The sequence below is a fragment of the Pseudorasbora parva genome, chromosome 9 (genome assembly GCF_024679245.1).
Source record: "Pseudorasbora parva isolate DD20220531a chromosome 9, ASM2467924v1, whole genome shotgun sequence".
In the NCBI taxonomy this organism is placed as follows: domain Eukaryota; kingdom Metazoa; phylum Chordata; class Actinopteri; order Cypriniformes; family Gobionidae; genus Pseudorasbora; species Pseudorasbora parva.
The window spans coordinates 22,510,879-22,531,788 of record NC_090180.1 but is presented as its reverse complement, the minus strand read 5'-3'; the positions used below and the strand labels follow the sequence as shown (position 1 = coordinate 22,531,788).

At 45.3% G+C, this 20,910-nt stretch overlaps 4 protein-coding genes across 4 annotated transcripts; all 4 read left to right on the top strand.

The window, feature by feature from the left end:
* The first annotated feature begins 2,481 nt into the window (after positions 1-2,481).
* Positions 2,482-4,534, top strand: LOC137089820 (zona pellucida sperm-binding protein 4-like). Its single transcript, XM_067453393.1, has 10 exons — positions 2,482-2,508; positions 2,605-2,781; positions 2,878-3,073; positions 3,149-3,336; positions 3,403-3,500; positions 3,572-3,729; positions 3,812-4,004; positions 4,074-4,221; positions 4,300-4,372; positions 4,458-4,534. The coding sequence occupies exons 1-10, from the start codon at positions 2,482-2,484 to the stop codon at positions 4,532-4,534; spliced, it is 1,335 nt and encodes a 444-aa protein (XP_067309494.1).
* Positions 4,535-7,684: 3,150 nt separating this feature from the next.
* Positions 7,685-9,737, top strand: LOC137089819 (zona pellucida sperm-binding protein 4-like). Its single transcript, XM_067453392.1, has 10 exons — positions 7,685-7,711; positions 7,808-7,984; positions 8,081-8,276; positions 8,352-8,539; positions 8,606-8,703; positions 8,775-8,932; positions 9,015-9,207; positions 9,277-9,424; positions 9,503-9,575; positions 9,661-9,737. Exons 1-10 carry the CDS (start codon positions 7,685-7,687, stop codon positions 9,735-9,737), a joined length of 1,335 nt encoding a protein of 444 aa, XP_067309493.1.
* Positions 9,738-12,887: 3,150 nt separating this feature from the next.
* Positions 12,888-14,940, top strand: LOC137089818 (zona pellucida sperm-binding protein 4-like). The gene is made up of 10 exons (XM_067453391.1): positions 12,888-12,914; positions 13,011-13,187; positions 13,284-13,479; positions 13,555-13,742; positions 13,809-13,906; positions 13,978-14,135; positions 14,218-14,410; positions 14,480-14,627; positions 14,706-14,778; positions 14,864-14,940. The coding sequence occupies exons 1-10, from the start codon at positions 12,888-12,890 to the stop codon at positions 14,938-14,940; spliced, it is 1,335 nt and encodes a 444-aa protein (XP_067309492.1).
* A 3,150-nt stretch (positions 14,941-18,090) lies between these two features.
* Positions 18,091-20,143, top strand: LOC137089817 (zona pellucida sperm-binding protein 4-like). The gene is made up of 10 exons (XM_067453390.1): positions 18,091-18,117; positions 18,214-18,390; positions 18,487-18,682; positions 18,758-18,945; positions 19,012-19,109; positions 19,181-19,338; positions 19,421-19,613; positions 19,683-19,830; positions 19,909-19,981; positions 20,067-20,143. Exons 1-10 carry the CDS (start codon positions 18,091-18,093, stop codon positions 20,141-20,143), a joined length of 1,335 nt encoding a protein of 444 aa, XP_067309491.1.
* The last annotated feature ends 767 nt before the right edge of the window (positions 20,144-20,910 follow it).

Below are 20,910 nucleotides of genomic sequence, written 5' to 3'. Positions count from 1 at the left end.
GTTCCTGGCTGTCCTGGATGGAGTTATGGTTGATGAACCAAGCTGAATGGAGAAATTTTGAAGTGCTGGGTTGGTTGAGACAAGTAATTCTGTCTTTGCAAGATTGAGTTCAGTCAGAAATGTCTGTCAGACAGGCAGCGATACGAACACTGACTGTAGGATCATATGGTTGAAATGAGAAGTAGAGTTGAGTGTCATCACCATAGCAGTGATAGGAGAAGCCACTTCTCACTACTTCTCAAAGCCAATGTCCACTTCTCCCCTTAGCCTTGCTTCCACTACTCTTTCCCACAACTTCATTGTATGGCTCATCAGCTTAATACCTCTATAGTTTCCACAACTCTGCACATCTCCCTTGTTCTTAAAAATCGGCACCAAAACACTTCTCCTCCATTCCTCAGGCATCCTCTCACTCTCTAAGACCTTGTTGAACAACCTAGTTAAAAACTCTACTGCCATTTCTCCTAGACACTTCCATACCTCCACTGGTATGTCATCAGGGCCAACTGCCTTTCCTCTCTTCATCCTCTTCAAAGCTCTCCTAACTTCACCCTTGCTAATACTTTCTACTTCCTGTTCAACAATATTTGCCTCTACAACTCTTCTCTCCCTGTCATTTTCCTCATTCATCAGTTCTTCAAAGTACTCCTTCCATCTTTCCCTCACCCTCCTGTCACCTGTCAAAACATTTCCATCTCTATCTTAAATCACTCTAACCTGCTGCACATCCTTTCCATCTCTATCCCCCTGCCTCGCCAACCGATACACTTCCTCATTCCACCACCAAGTCTCCTTGTGTTCTTTCCTCCTTCCAGATGACACACCTAGCACCTTCCTACCCGTCTCCCTGATCACTTTGGCTGTAGTAGTCCAGTCATCCGGAAGCCCCTCCTGACCACCTAAAGCTTGCCTCAACTCCTCCCTGAAAACCACACATGACTTTTCCTTTTCCAACTTCCACCACTTTGTCTTCTGCTCTGCTTTTACTCTCTTCATCTTCCTCACCACCAGAGTCATCTTACCACCATCCTATGTTGTCTAGCTACACTCTCACCTACCACTACTTTCCACTACAATCGCTAATTTCCATTAAATTGCAGCGTCTACATAAGATATAGTCCACTTGTGTGCTCCTGCCAACACTCTTATATGTCACCCTGTGTTCCTGCCTCTTTTGAAAGTACGTGTTCACCACAGCCATCTCCATACTTTTAGCAAAGTCTACCAACCTCTGTCCTTCTGGGTTCCTTTCTTGAAGACCAAACCTGCCCATCACTTCCTCATCTCCACTATTCCCTTCCCCAACATGTCCATTCAAATCTGCCCCTATCACTACTCTCTCACCTCTGGGAACAGTCTGCATCACTTCCTCCAACTCGCTCCAGAATCTGTCTTTCTCATCTTGCTTACAACCTACTTGTGGAGCATAGGCACTAACAAAATTCAACATCACACCTTCAATATCCAGCTTCAGACTCCTCAACCTATCTGACACTCTCTTTACCTCCAGAACATTCTTCACAAACTCCTCCTTCAGGATCACTCCAACTCCATTTTTCTTCCTGTCCATACCATTATAAAACAGTTTAAACCCTGCTCCAATTCTTCTAGCCTTGCTCCCTTTCCACCTGGTCTCCTGGACACACAGAATGTCAACTTTCCTCCTCTGCATCATATCTACTAGCTCTCTGCCTTTTCCTGTCATTGTACCAACATTCAAAGTCCCTACTTTCAGTCCTAAACTCTTGCCTTTCCTCTTCTCTTTCTGCCTACTGACACGCTTTCCTCCTCTCCTTGTTTGACTAACAGTAGCCCAATTTCCACCAGTGCCCTGTAGGTCAACAGCACTGATGGCGGTCGTTGTTAACCCGGGACCCAACCGATCCGGTATGGAAGTCATATTCGTGATTTGCATAATGGATTATGCGAATGAATGGATTATTCGTGATTCGCATAATGGATTATGCAAAGTTAATGGATTATTAACTTTATTTTATCTCACATACTCTTAAATTGCTTTATAAATAACTTTTAGGTGTCTGATTGTTTGAAGTCTGTTTCTGCCATTTTTTTTCTGAGTATTTGGGCTGTATTACCTCACATAATTTAATGATAATATTATATCAGAAATATTTGATTTTACTTGCTCTTTCGATATTTAGATTTCTCTGTTTTAAAAAAGGTATATAATGCTAGTTAATATTTCAGCATGTCTACAAGCAAAGCAGAATGCACCAAACATCTACCCAAAGTATTTTGGGCAAGCTCTAGTAGCAAACCTGTGCATGAACCTTTTTACTTGTCTTCAAGATGACAAATCTGGCCAATTGGAATCAAGAACTATCACACGTGTATAATTTTGAGAACCAATGAGAATCTTCTGGTAGCATAAGCTCCCATTTGGGCAAGTCTGGAGAATCGTGACTGTTAATGGAGAGGGGAGGGATTATCGTTAATTAGCCAAAATCTGTAGAATACAAAATGACCAAAGGGCAGCATCTCAACAGTGTGACTAGCTGTTGAACAATGGCAGGAAGCTGGTGTGCAGTGCAGTCTCTGGCACTTTGTGTGTGGTTTTGTGCTTTCTGTCATGCTGTTCCACAGTGGAGTAATCTGCCCCAGAATCCGCAAGCGCTGATGTTACAGCAAACTGACCAGCGGCTTCAGAAGGAAGTTGGTCAACAGTTTCCTCAGTGGGTTCAACAACAAGCTAATCAGCAGGTTCAGAAACAAGCTAGTCAGCAGTCTCCTCAGAGGGTTCAGACACAAGCTAATCAGCAGGTTCAAAAACAAGCTAGTCAACAATCTTCTCAGTGGGTTCAGACACAAGCTAATCAGCAGGTTCAGAAACAAGCTAGTCAACAGTCTCCTCAGTAGGTTCAACAACAAGCTAGTCAACAGATTCAACAGCAGGTTCAGTCTAAGCAGCCAGTGGTGCAGGCAGAGCCCCTTGACAAATGTGCTGTAGCTGATTATGAGCAGATCCAATGTGGCCCAGATGGTATCAGTGGTGCGGACTGTGGAGCGCTCAACTGCTGCTTTAACGGACAGCGGTGTTACTATGGGAAGGCAGGTAAGAGTGTTGAGTCAATGTAAAGGGGTTCATGTTAAACTCCTCTTCAGCAATAACCTGCTCTCTTTGTTCCAGTGACTGTCCAGTGTATAAGAGATGGTCAGTTTGTGGTAGTGGTGGCTAGAGATGTCACACTGCCTCGATTGAGCCTGGATTCAGTCCGTCTCCTGGGTGGAAACGACCCACCTTGCAGTCCTGTGGGATCCACACCTTCCTTTGCTATATACCAGTTCCCTGTCACTGCATGTGGCACGAGCATGATGGTGAGTAGCTGCATGTGCTTCTGTTCTGCTTAGAATGGACTGGATGCCAACAGTTACTATTTGCAGGAGGACAGTGGATATGTGGTGTATGAAAACAGAATGACCTCCTCGTATGAAGTGGGTGTCGGACCACTTGGTTCCATCACAAGGGACAGCCATTTTGAGTAGGTGACTTATTGTCTAGCATGCATGTTAATCCTTTACAAATGCTACAAGCTCTCTGTTTGTTGTCCAGGCTTCTCTTCCAGTGTAGGTACTCTGGTACTTCTGTGGAAGCTCTGGTTGTGGAGGTCAACACTGTTCCTGCACCTCCACCAGTAGCTGCTTCTGGACCCCTCAGGGTGGAGCTTAGACTGGCAAATGGTCAATGTGTCACCAAAGGCTGTGCAGAAGGCAAGTGTCTGTCCAAGTATGGATGATTTTCTACAACTCCAGGTTGCAGCAGTTTCTGTTTAAACGCTGTGTTCTTCCTCAGGGGATGAGGCGTACACGTCCTACTACAGTGATGCTGATTATCCGATCACAAAAGTCCTGCGGGAGCCTGTGTTTGTTGAGGTGCGCGTGTTGGAGAGGACTGACCCCAACATTGTCCTGATGCTGGGACGTTGCTGGGCAACATCAACCCCCAGTCCACTCAGTCTACCCCAGTGGGACCTTCTGGTCGATGGGTGAGTAAGGCTGGTCTTCATCCATCTAGTGTGCTGTAAGGCCTTTCTGACTGCCCCTTTGCCTTTCAGATGCCCTTACCGGGATGACCGTTACCTGACCACACTGGTTCCGGTGGCTGGCTTTTCTGGTCTTCAGTTCCCAACCCACTACAAGCGCTTTGTTGTGAAGATGTTCACATTTGTGGATCCAGCATCACTGGCTCCTCTGCAGGAAACCGTAAGCTCCACAGCCTTGCCTGAACCCTTGATATTAGTCTTTTTTTATAGTGGCTTGACCCTTTTCCCTCTCTGCTAGATCTTCATCCACTGTAGTACAGCGGTGTGCCATCCCTCTTCTGGCTCCTGTGAGCAAAGCTGCGCTAGGAAAAGTGAGTGCTTGCTGTAAACTGACTTCAGGAACCATGAGAAATTGGTTTTTAAATGCCCCTCACAATTCTGCCACTTCTTTTCCAGGAAGAGATGCTGATGTCAAGACAGTCTCCATTGGACAAACTGTGGTGTCTAGTGGAGAAGTTACCCTGGTCATGTGATTTTAATGGTCTTAATAAACATGAAACTCAACAGCAGTGTCTCTTTGGTCTTAGCTTTTTCATGACTGTTGGGTTTGCATTATTGGGTCACTAATCTAAACCAGATTTTATTTGAAATGGGTTGACTTAGAAAGTCCTAAGTGCATGTGTAGTCTCATCCTGTCATAATGAGTCAAGGGACTGTCCATAGAAACCTCCCCTGTCCACTTGTGGAACACTTCAAATTGGTGACAGGGGTTACCCTCGGTTATCCTCTATATTTAGCATATCGTTTAGCTTGGTGGTATGGTTCTGTTCCAGGCAAGAACTCCCTGTGCATTGTAGATAAGAGCAGCGACAAGAGCTCCCCTCCCCAACCACATGTAATGAAAGCCGTAAGTGTGCTGCTAATATCAAACATGCGCTCTCTTCGGCTCGTTAAAGACAACTCTCGCTGCTGCATTCTAGATTAGTTGCAAGGGTTTGATAGTGCATTCTGGAAGGCCAGCTAGAAGAGCATTACAATAGTCTAGTCTGGAGAGAACTAGAGCTTGGACCAGGAGTTGTGTAGCCTGTTCTGATAGGAAGGGTATAATCTTTCTACTGTTGTATAAGGCAAATCTGCAGGACCGGGCTGTTGCAGTAATGTGGTCAGTGAGATTTTAAATGGCCATCAATCACAACTCCAAGGTTCCTGGCTGTCCTGGATGGAGTTATGGTTGATGAACCAAGCTGAATGGAGAAATTTTGAAGTGCTGGGTTGGTTGAGACAAGTAATTCTGTCTTTGCAAGATTGAGTTCAGTCAGAAATGTCTGTCAGACAGGCAGCGATACGAACACTGACTGTAGGATCATATGGTTGAAATGAGAAGTAGAGTTGAGTGTCATCACCATAGCAGTGATAGGAGAAGCCACTTCTCACTACTTCTCAAAGCCAATGTCCACTTCTCCCCTTAGCCTTGCTTCCACTACTCTTTCCCACAACTTCATTGTATGGCTCATCAGCTTAATACCTCTATAGTTTCCACAACTCTGCACATCTCCCTTGTTCTTAAAAATCGGCACCAAAACACTTCTCCTCCATTCCTCAGGCATCCTCTCACTCTCTAAGACCTTGTTGAACAACCTAGTTAAAAACTCTACTGCCATTTCTCCTAGACACTTCCATACCTCCACTGGTATGTCATCAGGGCCAACTGCCTTTCCTCTCTTCATCCTCTTCAAAGCTCTCCTAACTTCACCCTTGCTAATACTTTCTACTTCCTGTTCAACAATATTTGCCTCTACAACTCTTCTCTCCCTGTCATTTTCCTCATTCATCAGTTCTTCAAAGTACTCCTTCCATCTTTCCCTCACCCTCCTGTCACCTGTCAAAACATTTCCATCTCTATCTTAAATCACTCTAACCTGCTGCACATCCTTTCCATCTCTATCCCCCTGCCTCGCCAACCGATACACTTCCTCATTCCACCACCAAGTCTCCTTGTGTTCTTTCCTCCTTCCAGATGACACACCTAGCACCTTCCTACCCGTCTCCCTGATCACTTTGGCTGTAGTAGTCCAGTCATCCGGAAGCCCCTCCTGACCACCTAAAGCTTGCCTCAACTCCTCCCTGAAAACCACACATGACTTTTCCTTTTCCAACTTCCACCACTTTGTCTTCTGCTCTGCTTTTACTCTCTTCATCTTCCTCACCACCAGAGTCATCTTACCACCATCCTATGTTGTCTAGCTACACTCTCACCTACCACTACTTTCCACTACAATCGCTAATTTCCATTAAATTGCAGCGTCTACATAAGATATAGTCCACTTGTGTGCTCCTGCCAACACTCTTATATGTCACCCTGTGTTCCTGCCTCTTTTGAAAGTACGTGTTCACCACAGCCATCTCCATACTTTTAGCAAAGTCTACCAACCTCTGTCCTTCTGGGTTCCTTTCTTGAAGACCAAACCTGCCCATCACTTCCTCATCTCCACTATTCCCTTCCCCAACATGTCCATTCAAATCTGCCCCTATCACTACTCTCTCACCTCTGGGAACAGTCTGCATCACTTCCTCCAACTCGCTCCAGAATCTGTCTTTCTCATCTTGCTTACAACCTACTTGTGGAGCATAGGCACTAACAAAATTCAACATCACACCTTCAATATCCAGCTTCAGACTCCTCAACCTATCTGACACTCTCTTTACCTCCAGAACATTCTTCACAAACTCCTCCTTCAGGATCACTCCAACTCCATTTTTCTTCCTGTCCATACCATTATAAAACAGTTTAAACCCTGCTCCAATTCTTCTAGCCTTGCTCCCTTTCCACCTGGTCTCCTGGACACACAGAATGTCAACTTTCCTCCTCTGCATCATATCTACTAGCTCTCTGCCTTTTCCTGTCATTGTACCAACATTCAAAGTCCCTACTTTCAGTCCTAAACTCTTGCCTTTCCTCTTCTCTTTCTGCCTACTGACACGCTTTCCTCCTCTCCTTGTTTGACTAACAGTAGCCCAATTTCCACCAGTGCCCTGTAGGTCAACAGCACTGATGGCGGTCGTTGTTAACCCGGGACCCAACCGATCCGGTATGGAAGTCATATTCGTGATTTGCATAATGGATTATGCGAATGAATGGATTATTCGTGATTCGCATAATGGATTATGCAAAGTTAATGGATTATTAACTTTATTTTATCTCACATACTCTTAAATTGCTTTATAAATAACTTTTAGGTGTCTGATTGTTTGAAGTCTGTTTCTGCCATTTTTTTTCTGAGTATTTGGGCTGTATTACCTCACATAATTTAATGATAATATTATATCAGAAATATTTGATTTTACTTGCTCTTTCGATATTTAGATTTCTCTGTTTTAAAAAAGGTATATAATGCTAGTTAATATTTCAGCATGTCTACAAGCAAAGCAGAATGCACCAAACATCTACCCAAAGTATTTTGGGCAAGCTCTAGTAGCAAACCTGTGCATGAACCTTTTTACTTGTCTTCAAGATGACAAATCTGGCCAATTGGAATCAAGAACTATCACACGTGTATAATTTTGAGAACCAATGAGAATCTTCTGGTAGCATAAGCTCCCATTTGGGCAAGTCTGGAGAATCGTGACTGTTAATGGAGAGGGGAGGGATTATCGTTAATTAGCCAAAATCTGTAGAATACAAAATGACCAAAGGGCAGCATCTCAACAGTGTGACTAGCTGTTGAACAATGGCAGGAAGCTGGTGTGCAGTGCAGTCTCTGGCACTTTGTGTGTGGTTTTGTGCTTTCTGTCATGCTGTTCCACAGTGGAGTAATCTGCCCCAGAATCCGCAAGCGCTGATGTTACAGCAAACTGACCAGCGGCTTCAGAAGGAAGTTGGTCAACAGTTTCCTCAGTGGGTTCAAAAACAAGCTAATCAGCAGGTTCAGAAACAAGCTAGTCAGCAGTCTCCTCAGAGGGTTCAGACACAAGCTAATCAGCAGGTTCAAAAACAAGCTAGTCAACAATCTTCTCAGTGGGTTCAGACACAAGCTAATCAGCAGGTTCAGAAACAAGCTAGTCAACAGTCTCCTCAGTAGGTTCAACAACAAGCTAGTCAACAGATTCAACAGCAGGTTCAGTCTAAGCAGCCAGTGGTGCAGGCAGAGCCCCTTGACAAATGTGCTGTAGCTGATTATGAGCAGATCCAATGTGGCCCAGATGGTATCAGTGGTGCGGACTGTGGAGCGCTCAACTGCTGCTTTAACGGACAGCGGTGTTACTATGGGAAGGCAGGTAAGAGTGTTGAGTCAATGTAAAGGGGTTCATGTTAAACTCCTCTTCAGCAATAACCTGCTCTCTTTGTTCCAGTGACTGTCCAGTGTATAAGAGATGGTCAGTTTGTGGTAGTGGTGGCTAGAGATGTCACACTGCCTCGATTGAGCCTGGATTCAGTCCGTCTCCTGGGTGGAAACGACCCACCTTGCAGTCCTGTGGGATCCACACCTTCCTTTGCTATATACCAGTTCCCTGTCACTGCATGTGGCACGAGCATGATGGTGAGTAGCTGCATGTGCTTCTGTTCTGCTTAGAATGGACTGGATGCCAACAGTTACTATTTGCAGGAGGACAGTGGATATGTGGTGTATGAAAACAGAATGACCTCCTCGTATGAAGTGGGTGTCGGACCACTTGGTTCCATCACAAGGGACAGCCATTTTGAGTAGGTGACTTATTGTCTAGCATGCATGTTAATCCTTTACAAATGCTACAAGCTCTCTGTTTGTTGTCCAGGCTTCTCTTCCAGTGTAGGTACTCTGGTACTTCTGTGGAAGCTCTGGTTGTGGAGGTCAACACTGTTCCTGCACCTCCACCAGTAGCTGCTTCTGGACCCCTCAGGGTGGAGCTTAGACTGGCAAATGGTCAATGTGTCACCAAAGGCTGTGCAGAAGGCAAGTGTCTGTCCAAGTATGGATGATTTTCTACAACTCCAGGTTGCAGCAGTTTCTGTTTAAACGCTGTGTTCTTCCTCAGGGGATGAGGCGTACACGTCCTACTACAGTGATGCTGATTATCCGATCACAAAAGTCCTGCGGGAGCCTGTGTTTGTTGAGGTGCGCGTGTTGGAGAGGACTGACCCCAACATTGTCCTGATGCTGGGACGTTGCTGGGCAACATCAACCCCCAGTCCACTCAGTCTACCCCAGTGGGACCTTCTGGTCGATGGGTGAGTAAGGCTGGTCTTCATCCATCTAGTGTGCTGTAAGGCCTTTCTGACTGCCCCTTTGCCTTTCAGATGCCCTTACCGGGATGACCGTTACCTGACCACACTGGTTCCGGTGGCTGGCTTTTCTGGTCTTCAGTTCCCAACCCACTACAAGCGCTTTGTTGTGAAGATGTTCACATTTGTGGATCCAGCATCACTGGCTCCTCTGCAGGAAACCGTAAGCTCCACAGCCTTGCCTGAACCCTTGATATTAGTCTTTTTTTATAGTGGCTTGACCCTTTTCCCTCTCTGCTAGATCTTCATCCACTGTAGTACAGCGGTGTGCCATCCCTCTTCTGGCTCCTGTGAGCAAAGCTGCGCTAGGAAAAGTGAGTGCTTGCTGTAAACTGACTTCAGGAACCATGAGAAATTGGTTTTTAAATGCCCCTCACAATTCTGCCACTTCTTTTCCAGGAAGAGATGCTGATGTCAAGACAGTCTCCATTGGACAAACTGTGGTGTCTAGTGGAGAAGTTACCCTGGTCATGTGATTTTAATGGTCTTAATAAACATGAAACTCAACAGCAGTGTCTCTTTGGTCTTTGCTTTTTCATGACTGTTGGGTTTGCATTATTGGGTCACTAATCTAAACCAGATTTTATTTGAAATGGGTTGACTTAGAAAGTCCTAAGTGCATGTGTAGTCTCATCCTGTCATAATGAGTCAAGGGACTGTCCATAGAAACCTCCCCTGTCCACTTGTGGAACACTTCAAATTGGTGACAGGGGTTACCCTCGGTTATCCTCTATATTTAGCATATCGTTTAGCTTGGTGGTATGGTTCTGTTCCAGGCAAGAACTCCCTGTGCATTGTAGATAAGAGCAGCGACAAGAGCTCCCCTCCCCAACCACATGTAATGAAAGCCGTAAGTGTGCTGCTAATATCAAACATGCGCTCTCTTCGGCTCGTTAAAGACAACTCTCGCTGCTGCATTCTAGATTAGTTGCAAGGGTTTGATAGTGCATTCTGGAAGGCCAGCTAGAAGAGCATTACAATAGTCTAGTCTGGAGAGAACTAGAGCTTGGACCAGGAGTTGTGTAGCCTGTTCTGATAGGAAGGGTATAATCTTTCTACTGTTGTATAAGGCAAATCTGCAGGACCGGGCTGTTGCAGTAATGTGGTCAGTGAGATTTTAAATGGCCATCAATCACAACTCCAAGGTTCCTGGCTGTCCTGGATGGAGTTATGGTTGATGAACCAAGCTGAATGGAGAAATTTTGAAGTGCTGGGTTGGTTGAGACAAGTAATTCTGTCTTTGCAAGATTGAGTTCAGTCAGAAATGTCTGTCAGACAGGCAGCGATACGAACACTGACTGTAGGATCATATGGTTGAAATGAGAAGTAGAGTTGAGTGTCATCACCATAGCAGTGATAGGAGAAGCCACTTCTCACTACTTCTCAAAGCCAATGTCCACTTCTCCCCTTAGCCTTGCTTCCACTACTCTTTCCCACAACTTCATTGTATGGCTCATCAGCTTAATACCTCTATAGTTTCCACAACTCTGCACATCTCCCTTGTTCTTAAAAATCGGCACCAAAACACTTCTCCTCCATTCCTCAGGCATCCTCTCACTCTCTAAGACCTTGTTGAACAACCTAGTTAAAAACTCTACTGCCATTTCTCCTAGACACTTCCATACCTCCACTGGTATGTCATCAGGGCCAACTGCCTTTCCTCTCTTCATCCTCTTCAAAGCTCTCCTAACTTCACCCTTGCTAATACTTTCTACTTCCTGTTCAACAATATTTGCCTCTACAACTCTTCTCTCCCTGTCATTTTCCTCATTCATCAGTTCTTCAAAGTACTCCTTCCATCTTTCCCTCACCCTCCTGTCACCTGTCAAAACATTTCCATCTCTATCTTAAATCACTCTAACCTGCTGCACATCCTTTCCATCTCTATCCCCCTGCCTCGCCAACCGATACACTTCCTCATTCCACCACCAAGTCTCCTTGTGTTCTTTCCTCCTTCCAGATGACACACCTAGCACCTTCCTACCCGTCTCCCTGATCACTTTGGCTGTAGTAGTCCAGTCATCCGGAAGCCCCTCCTGACCACCTAAAGCTTGCCTCAACTCCTCCCTGAAAACCACACATGACTTTTCCTTTTCCAACTTCCACCACTTTGTCTTCTGCTCTGCTTTTACTCTCTTCATCTTCCTCACCACCAGAGTCATCTTACCACCATCCTATGTTGTCTAGCTACACTCTCACCTACCACTACTTTCCACTACAATCGCTAATTTCCATTAAATTGCAGCGTCTACATAAGATATAGTCCACTTGTGTGCTCCTGCCAACACTCTTATATGTCACCCTGTGTTCCTGCCTCTTTTGAAAGTACGTGTTCACCACAGCCATCTCCATACTTTTAGCAAAGTCTACCAACCTCTGTCCTTCTGGGTTCCTTTCTTGAAGACCAAACCTGCCCATCACTTCCTCATCTCCACTATTCCCTTCCCCAACATGTCCATTCAAATCTGCCCCTATCACTACTCTCTCACCTCTGGGAACAGTCTGCATCACTTCCTCCAACTCGCTCCAGAATCTGTCTTTCTCATCTTGCTTACAACCTACTTGTGGAGCATAGGCACTAACAAAATTCAACATCACACCTTCAATATCCAGCTTCAGACTCCTCAACCTATCTGACACTCTCTTTACCTCCAGAACATTCTTCACAAACTCCTCCTTCAGGATCACTCCAACTCCATTTTTCTTCCTGTCCATACCATTATAAAACAGTTTAAACCCTGCTCCAATTCTTCTAGCCTTGCTCCCTTTCCACCTGGTCTCCTGGACACACAGAATGTCAACTTTCCTCCTCTGCATCATATCTACTAGCTCTCTGCCTTTTCCTGTCATTGTACCAACATTCAAAGTCCCTACTTTCAGTCCTAAACTCTTGCCTTTCCTCTTCTCTTTCTGCCTACTGACACGCTTTCCTCCTCTCCTTGTTTGACTAACAGTAGCCCAATTTCCACCAGTGCCCTGTAGGTCAACAGCACTGATGGCGGTCGTTGTTAACCCGGGACCCAACCGATCCGGTATGGAAGTCATATTCGTGATTTGCATAATGGATTATGCGAATGAATGGATTATTCGTGATTCGCATAATGGATTATGCAAAGTTAATGGATTATTAACTTTATTTTATCTCACATACTCTTAAATTGCTTTATAAATAACTTTTAGGTGTCTGATTGTTTGAAGTCTGTTTCTGCCATTTTTTTTCTGAGTATTTGGGCTGTATTACCTCACATAATTTAATGATAATATTATATCAGAAATATTTGATTTTACTTGCTCTTTCGATATTTAGATTTCTCTGTTTTAAAAAAGGTATATAATGCTAGTTAATATTTCAGCATGTCTACAAGCAAAGCAGAATGCACCAAACATCTACCCAAAGTATTTTGGGCAAGCTCTAGTAGCAAACCTGTGCATGAACCTTTTTACTTGTCTTCAAGATGACAAATCTGGCCAATTGGAATCAAGAACTATCACACGTGTATAATTTTGAGAACCAATGAGAATCTTCTGGTAGCATAAGCTCCCATTTGGGCAAGTCTGGAGAATCGTGACTGTTAATGGAGAGGGGAGGGATTATCGTTAATTAGCCAAAATCTGTAGAATACAAAATGACCAAAGGGCAGCATCTCAACAGTGTGACTAGCTGTTGAACAATGGCAGGAAGCTGGTGTGCAGTGCAGTCTCTGGCACTTTGTGTGTGGTTTTGTGCTTTCTGTCATGCTGTTCCACAGTGGAGTAATCTGCCCCAGAATCCGCAAGCGCTGATGTTACAGCAAACTGACCAGCGGCTTCAGAAGGAAGTTGGTCAACAGTTTCCTCAGTGGGTTCAACAACAAGCTAATCAGCAGGTTCAGAAACAAGCTAGTCAGCAGTCTCCTCAGAGGGTTCAGACACAAGCTAATCAGCAGGTTCAAAAACAAGCTAGTCAACAATCTTCTCAGTGGGTTCAGACACAAGCTAATCAGCAGGTTCAGAAACAAGCTAGTCAACAGTCTCCTCAGTAGGTTCAACAACAAGCTAGTCAACAGATTCAACAGCAGGTTCAGTCTAAGCAGCCAGTGGTGCAGGCAGAGCCCCTTGACAAATGTGCTGTAGCTGATTATGAGCAGATCCAATGTGGCCCAGATGGTATCAGTGGTGCGGACTGTGGAGCGCTCAACTGCTGCTTTAACGGACAGCGGTGTTACTATGGGAAGGCAGGTAAGAGTGTTGAGTCAATGTAAAGGGGTTCATGTTAAACTCCTCTTCAGCAATAACCTGCTCTCTTTGTTCCAGTGACTGTCCAGTGTATAAGAGATGGTCAGTTTGTGGTAGTGGTGGCTAGAGATGTCACACTGCCTCGATTGAGCCTGGATTCAGTCCGTCTCCTGGGTGGAAACGACCCACCTTGCAGTCCTGTGGGATCCACACCTTCCTTTGCTATATACCAGTTCCCTGTCACTGCATGTGGCACGAGCATGATGGTGAGTAGCTGCATGTGCTTCTGTTCTGCTTAGAATGGACTGGATGCCAACAGTTACTATTTGCAGGAGGACAGTGGATATGTGGTGTATGAAAACAGAATGACCTCCTCGTATGAAGTGGGTGTCGGACCACTTGGTTCCATCACAAGGGACAGCCATTTTGAGTAGGTGACTTATTGTCTAGCATGCATGTTAATCCTTTACAAATGCTACAAGCTCTCTGTTTGTTGTCCAGGCTTCTCTTCCAGTGTAGGTACTCTGGTACTTCTGTGGAAGCTCTGGTTGTGGAGGTCAACACTGTTCCTGCACCTCCACCAGTAGCTGCTTCTGGACCCCTCAGGGTGGAGCTTAGACTGGCAAATGGTCAATGTGTCACCAAAGGCTGTGCAGAAGGCAAGTGTCTGTCCAAGTATGGATGATTTTCTACAACTCCAGGTTGCAGCAGTTTCTGTTTAAACGCTGTGTTCTTCCTCAGGGGATGAGGCGTACACGTCCTACTACAGTGATGCTGATTATCCGATCACAAAAGTCCTGCGGGAGCCTGTGTTTGTTGAGGTGCGCGTGTTGGAGAGGACTGACCCCAACATTGTCCTGATGCTGGGACGTTGCTGGGCAACATCAACCCCCAGTCCACTCAGTCTACCCCAGTGGGACCTTCTGGTCGATGGGTGAGTAAGGCTGGTCTTCATCCATCTAGTGTGCTGTAAGGCCTTTCTGACTGCCCCTTTGCCTTTCAGATGCCCTTACCGGGATGACCGTTACCTGACCACACTGGTTCCGGTGGCTGGCTTTTCTGGTCTTCAGTTCCCAACCCACTACAAGCGCTTTGTTGTGAAGATGTTCACATTTGTGGATCCAGCATCACTGGCTCCTCTGCAGGAAACCGTAAGCTCCACAGCCTTGCCTGAACCCTTGATATTAGTCTTTTTTTATAGTGGCTTGACCCTTTTCCCTCTCTGCTAGATCTTCATCCACTGTAGTACAGCGGTGTGCCATCCCTCTTCTGGCTCCTGTGAGCAAAGCTGCGCTAGGAAAAGTGAGTGCTTGCTGTAAACTGACTTCAGGAACCATGAGAAATTGGTTTTTAAATGCCCCTCACAATTCTGCCACTTCTTTTCCAGGAAGAGATGCTGATGTCAAGACAGTCTCCATTGGACAAACTGTGGTGTCTAGTGGAGAAGTTACCCTGGTCATGTGATTTTAATGGTCTTAATAAACATGAAACTCAACAGCAGTGTCTCTTTGGTCTTTGCTTTTTCATGACTGTTGGGTTTGCATTATTGGGTCACTAATCTAAACCAGATTTTATTTGAAATGGGTTGACTTAGAAAGTCCTAAGTGCATGTGTAGTCTCATCCTGTCATAATGAGTCAAGGGACTGTCCATAGAAACCTCCCCTGTCCACTTGTGGAACACTTCAAATTGGTGACAGGGGTTACCCTCGGTTATCCTCTATATTTAGCATATCGTTTAGCTTGGTGGTATGGTTCTGTTCCAGGCAAGAACTCCCTGTGCATTGTAGATAAGAGCAGCGACAAGAGCTCCCCTCCCCAACCACATGTAATGAAAGCCGTAAGTGTGCTGCTAATATCAAACATGCGCTCTCTTCGGCTCGTTAAAGACAACTCTCGCTGCTGCATTCTAGATTAGTTGCAAGGGTTTGATAGTGCATTCTGGAAGGCCAGCTAGAAGAGCATTACAATAGTCTAGTCTGGAGAGAACTAGAGCTTGGACCAGGAGTTGTGTAGCCTGTTCTGATAGGAAGGGTATAATCTTTCTACTGTTGTATAAGGCAAATCTGCAGGACCGGGCTGTTGCAGTAATGTGGTCAGTGAGATTTTAAATGGCCATCAATCACAACTCCAAGGTTCCTGGCTGTCCTGGATGGAGTTATGGTTGATGAACCAAGCTGAATGGAGAAATTTTGAAGTGCTGGGTTGGTTGAGACAAGTAATTCTGTCTTTGCAAGATTGAGTTCAGTCAGAAATGTCTGTCAGACAGGCAGCGATACGAACACTGACTGTAGGATCATATGGTTGAAATGAGAAGTAGAGTTGAGTGTCATCACCATAGCAGTGATAGGAGAAGCCACTTCTCACTACTTCTCAAAGCCAATGTCCACTTCTCCCCTTAGCCTTGCTTCCACTACTCTTTCCCACAACTTCATTGTATGGCTCATCAGCTTAATACCTCTATAGTTTCCACAACTCTGCACATCTCCCTTGTTCTTAAAAATCGGCACCAAAACACTTCTCCTCCATTCCTCAGGCATCCTCTCACTCTCTAAGACCTTGTTGAACAACCTAGTTAAAAACTCTACTGCCATTTCTCCTAGACACTTCCATACCTCCACTGGTATGTCATCAGGGCCAACTGCCTTTCCTCTCTTCATCCTCTTCAAAGCTCTCCTAACTTCACCCTTGCTAATACTTTCTACTTCCTGTTCAACAATATTTGCCTCTACAACTCTTCTCTCCCTGTCATTTTCCTCATTCATCAGTTCTTCAAAGTACTCCTTCCATCTTTCCCTCACCCTCCTGTCACCTGTCAAAACATTTCCATCTCTATCTTAAATCACTCTAACCTGCTGCACATCCTTTCCATCTCTATCCCCCTGCCTCGCCAACCGATACACTTCCTCATTCCACCACCAAGTCTCCTTGTGTTCTTTCCTCCTTCCAGATGACACACCTAGCACCTTCCTACCCGTCTCCCTGATCACTTTGGCTGTAGTAGTCCAGTCATCCGGAAGCCCCTCCTGACCACCTAAAGCTTGCCTCAACTCCTCCCTGAAAACCACACATGACTTTTCCTTTTCCAACTTCCACCACTTTGTCTTCTGCTCTGCTTTTACTCTCTTCATCTTCCTCACCACCAGAGTCATCTTACCACCATCCTATGTTGTCTAGCTACACTCTCACCTACCACTACTTTCCACTACAATCGCTAATTTCCATTAAATTGCAGCGTCTACATAAGATATAGTCCACTTGTGTGCTCCTGCCAACACTCTTATATGTCACCCTGTGTTCCTGCCTCTTTTGAAAGTACGTGTTCACCACAGCCATCTCCATACTTTTAGCAAAGTCTACCAACCTCTGTCCTTCTGGGTTCCTTTCTTGAAGACCAAACCTGCCCATCACTTCCTCATCTCCACTATTCCCTTCCCCAACATGTCCATTCAAATCTGCCCCTATCACTACTCTCTCACCTCTGGGAACAGTCTGCATCACTTCCTCCAACTCGCTCCAGAATCTGTCTTTCTCATCTTGCTTACAACCTACTTGTGGAGCATAGGCACTAACAAAATTCAACATCACACCTTCAATATCCAGCTTCAGACTCCTCAACCTATCTGACACTCTCTTTACCTCCAGAACATTCTTCACAAACTCCTCCTTCAGGATCACTCCAACTCCATTTTTCTTCCTGTCCATACCATTATAAAACAGTTTAAACCCTGCTCCAATTCTTCTAGCCTTGCTCCCTTTCCACCTGGTCTCCTGGACACACAGAATGTCAACTTTCCTCCTCTGCATCATATCTACTAGCTCTCTGCCTTTTCCTGTCATTGTACCAACATTCAAAGTCCCTACTTTCAGTCCTAAACTCTTGCCTTTCCTCTTCTCTTTCTGCCTACTGACACGCTTTCCTCCTCTCCTTGTTTGACTAACAGTAGCCCAATTTCCACCAGTGCCCTGTAGGTCAACAGCACTGATGGCGGTCGTTGTTAACCCGGGACCCAACCGATCCGGTATGGAAGTCATATTCGTGATTCGCATAATGGATTATGCGAATGAATGGATTATTCGTGATTCGCATAATGGATTATGCAAAGTTAATGGATTATTAACTTTATTTTATCTCACATACTCTTAAATTGCTTTATAAATAACTTTTAGGTGTCTGATTGTTTGAAGTCTGTTTCTGCCATTTTTTTTCTGAGTATTTGGGCTGTATTACCTCACATAATTTAATGATAATATTATATCAGAAATATTTGATTTTACTTGCTCTTTCGATATTTAGATTTCTCTGTTTTAAAAAAGGTATATAATGCTAGTTAATATTTCAGCATGTCTACAAGCAAAGCAGAATGCACCAAACATCTACCCAAAGTATTTTGGGCAAGCTCTAGTAGCAAACCTGTGCATGAACCTTTTTACTTGTCTTCAAGATGACAAATCTGGCCAATTGGAATCAAGAACTATCACACGTGTATAATTTTGAGAACCAATGAGAATCTTCTGGTAGCATAAGCTCCCATTTGGGCAAGTCTGGAGAATCGTGACTGTTAATGGAGAGGGGAGGGATTATCGTTAATTAGCCAAAATCTGTAGAATACAAAATGACCAAAGGGCAGCATCTCAACAGTGTGACTAGCTGTTGAACAATGGCAGGAAGCTGGTGTGCAGTGCAGTCTCTGGCACTTTGTGTGTGGTTTTGTGCTTTCTGTCATGCTGTTCCACAGTGGAGTAATCTGCCCCAGAATCCGCAAGCGCTGATGTTACAGCAAACTGACCAGCGGCTTCAGAAGGAAGTTGGTCAACAGTTTCCTCAGTGGGTTCAAAAACAAGCTAATCAGCAGGTTCAGAAACAAGCTAGTCAGCAGTCTCCTCAGAGGGTTCAGACACAAGCTAATCAGCAGGTTCAAAAACAAGCTAGTCAACAATCTTCTCAGTGGGTTCAGACACAAGCTAATCAGCAGGTTCAGAAACAAGCTAGTCAACAGTCTCCTCAGTAGGTTCAACAACAAGCTAGTCAACAGATTCAACAGCAGGTTCAGTCTAAGCAGCCAGTGGTGCAGGCAGAGCCCCTTGACAAATGTGCTGTAGCTGATTATGAGCAGATCCAATGTGGCCCAGATGGTATCAGTGGTGCGGACTGTGGAGCGCTCAACTGCTGCTTTAACGGACAGCGGTGTTACTATGGGAAGGCAGGTAAGAGTGTTGAGTCAATGTAAAGGGGTTCATGTTAAACTCCTCTTCAGCAATAACCTGCTCTCTTTGTTCCAGTGACTGTCCAGTGTATAAGAGATGGTCAGTTTGTGGTAGTGGTGGCTAGAGATGTCACACTGCCTCGATTGAGCCTGGATTCAGTCCGTCTCCTGGGTGGAAACGACCCACCTTGCAGTCCTGTGGGATCCACACCTTCCTTTGCTATATACCAGTTCCCTGTCACTGCATGTGGCACGAGCATGATGGTGAGTAGCTGCATGTGCTTCTGTTCTGCTTAGAATGGACTGGATGCCAACAGTTACTATTTGCAGGAGGACAGTGGATATGTGGTGTATGAAAACAGAATGACCTCCTCGTATGAAGTGGGTGTCGGACCACTTGGTTCCATCACAAGGGACAGCCATTTTGAGTAGGTGACTTATTGTCTAGCATGCATGTTAATCCTTTACAAATGCTACAAGCTCTCTGTTTGTTGTCCAGGCTTCTCTTCCAGTGTAGGTACTCTGGTACTTCTGTGGAAGCTCTGGTTGTGGAGGTCAACACTGTTCCTGCACCTCCACCAGTAGCTGCTTCTGGACCCCTCAGGGTGGAGCTTAGACTGGCAAATGGTCAATGTGTCACCAAAGGCTGTGCAGAAGGCAAGTGTCTGTCCAAGTATGGATGATTTTCTACAACTCCAGGTTGCAGCAGTTTCTGTTTAAACGCTGTGTTCTTCCTCAGGGGATGAGGCGTACACGTCCTACTACAGTGATGCTGATTATCCGATCACAAAAGTCCTGCGGGAGCCTGTGTTTGTTGAGGTGCGCGTGTTGGAGAGGACTGACCCCAACATTGTCCTGATGCTGGGACGTTGCTGGGCAACATCAACCCCCAGTCCACTCAGTCTACCCCAGTGGGACCTTCTGGTCGATGGGTGAGTAAGGCTGGTCTTCATCCATCTAGTGTGCTGTAAGGCCTTTCTGACTGCCCCTTTGCCTTTCAGATGCCCTTACCGGGATGACCGTTACCTGACCACACTGGTTCCGGTGGCTGGCTTTTCTGGTCTTCAGTTCCCAACCCACTACAAGCGCTTTGTTGTGAAGATGTTCACATTTGTGGATCCAGCATCACTGGCTCCTCTGCAGGAAACCGTAAGCTCCACAGCCTTGCCTGAACCCTTGATATTAGTCTTTTTTTATAGTGGCTTGACCCTTTTCCCTCTCTGCTAGATCTTCATCCACTGTAGTACAGCGGTGTGCCATCCCTCTTCTGGCTCCTGTGAGCAAAGCTGCGCTAGGAAAAGTGAGTGCTTGCTGTAAACTGACTTCAGGAACCATGAGAAATTGGTTTTTAAATGCCCCTCACAATTCTGCCACTTCTTTTCCAGGAAGAGATGCTGATGTCAAGACAGTCTCCATTGGACAAACTGTGGTGTCTAGTGGAGAAGTTACCCTGGTCATGTGATTTTAATGGTCTTAATAAACATGAAACTCAACAGCAGTGTCTCTTTGGTCTTTGCTTTTTCATGACTGTTGGGTTTGCATTATTGGGTCACTAATCTAAACCAGATTTTATTTGAAATGGGTTGACTTAGAAAGTCCTAAGTGCATGTGTAGTCTCATCCTGTCATAATGAGTCAAGGGACTGTCCATAGAAACCTCCCCTGTCCACTTGTGGAACACTTCAAATTGGTGACAGGGGTTACCCTCGGTTATCCTCTATATTTAGCATATCGTTTAGCTTGGTGGTATGGTTCTGTTCCAGGCAAGAACTCCCTGTGCATTGTAGATAAGAGCAGCGACAAGAGCTCCCCTCCCCAACCACATGTAATGAAAGCCGTAAGTGTGCTGCTAATATCAAACATGCGCTCTCTTCGGCTCGTTAAAGACAACTCTCGCTGCTGCATTCTAGATTAGTTGCAAGGGTTTGATAGTGCATTCTGGAAGGCCAGCTAGAAGAGCATTACAATAGTCTAGTCTGGAGAGAACTAGAGCTTGGACCAGGAGTTGTGTAGCCTGTTCTGATAGGAAGGGTATAATCTTTCTACTGTTGTATAAGGCAAATCTGCAGGACCGGGCTGTTGCAGTAATGTGGTCAGTGAGATTTTAAATGGCCATCAATCACAACTCCAAGGTTCCTGGCTGTCCTGGATGGAGTTATGGTTGATGAACCAAGCTGAATGGAGAAATTTTGAAGTGCTGGGTTGGTTGAGACAAGTAATTCTGTCTTTG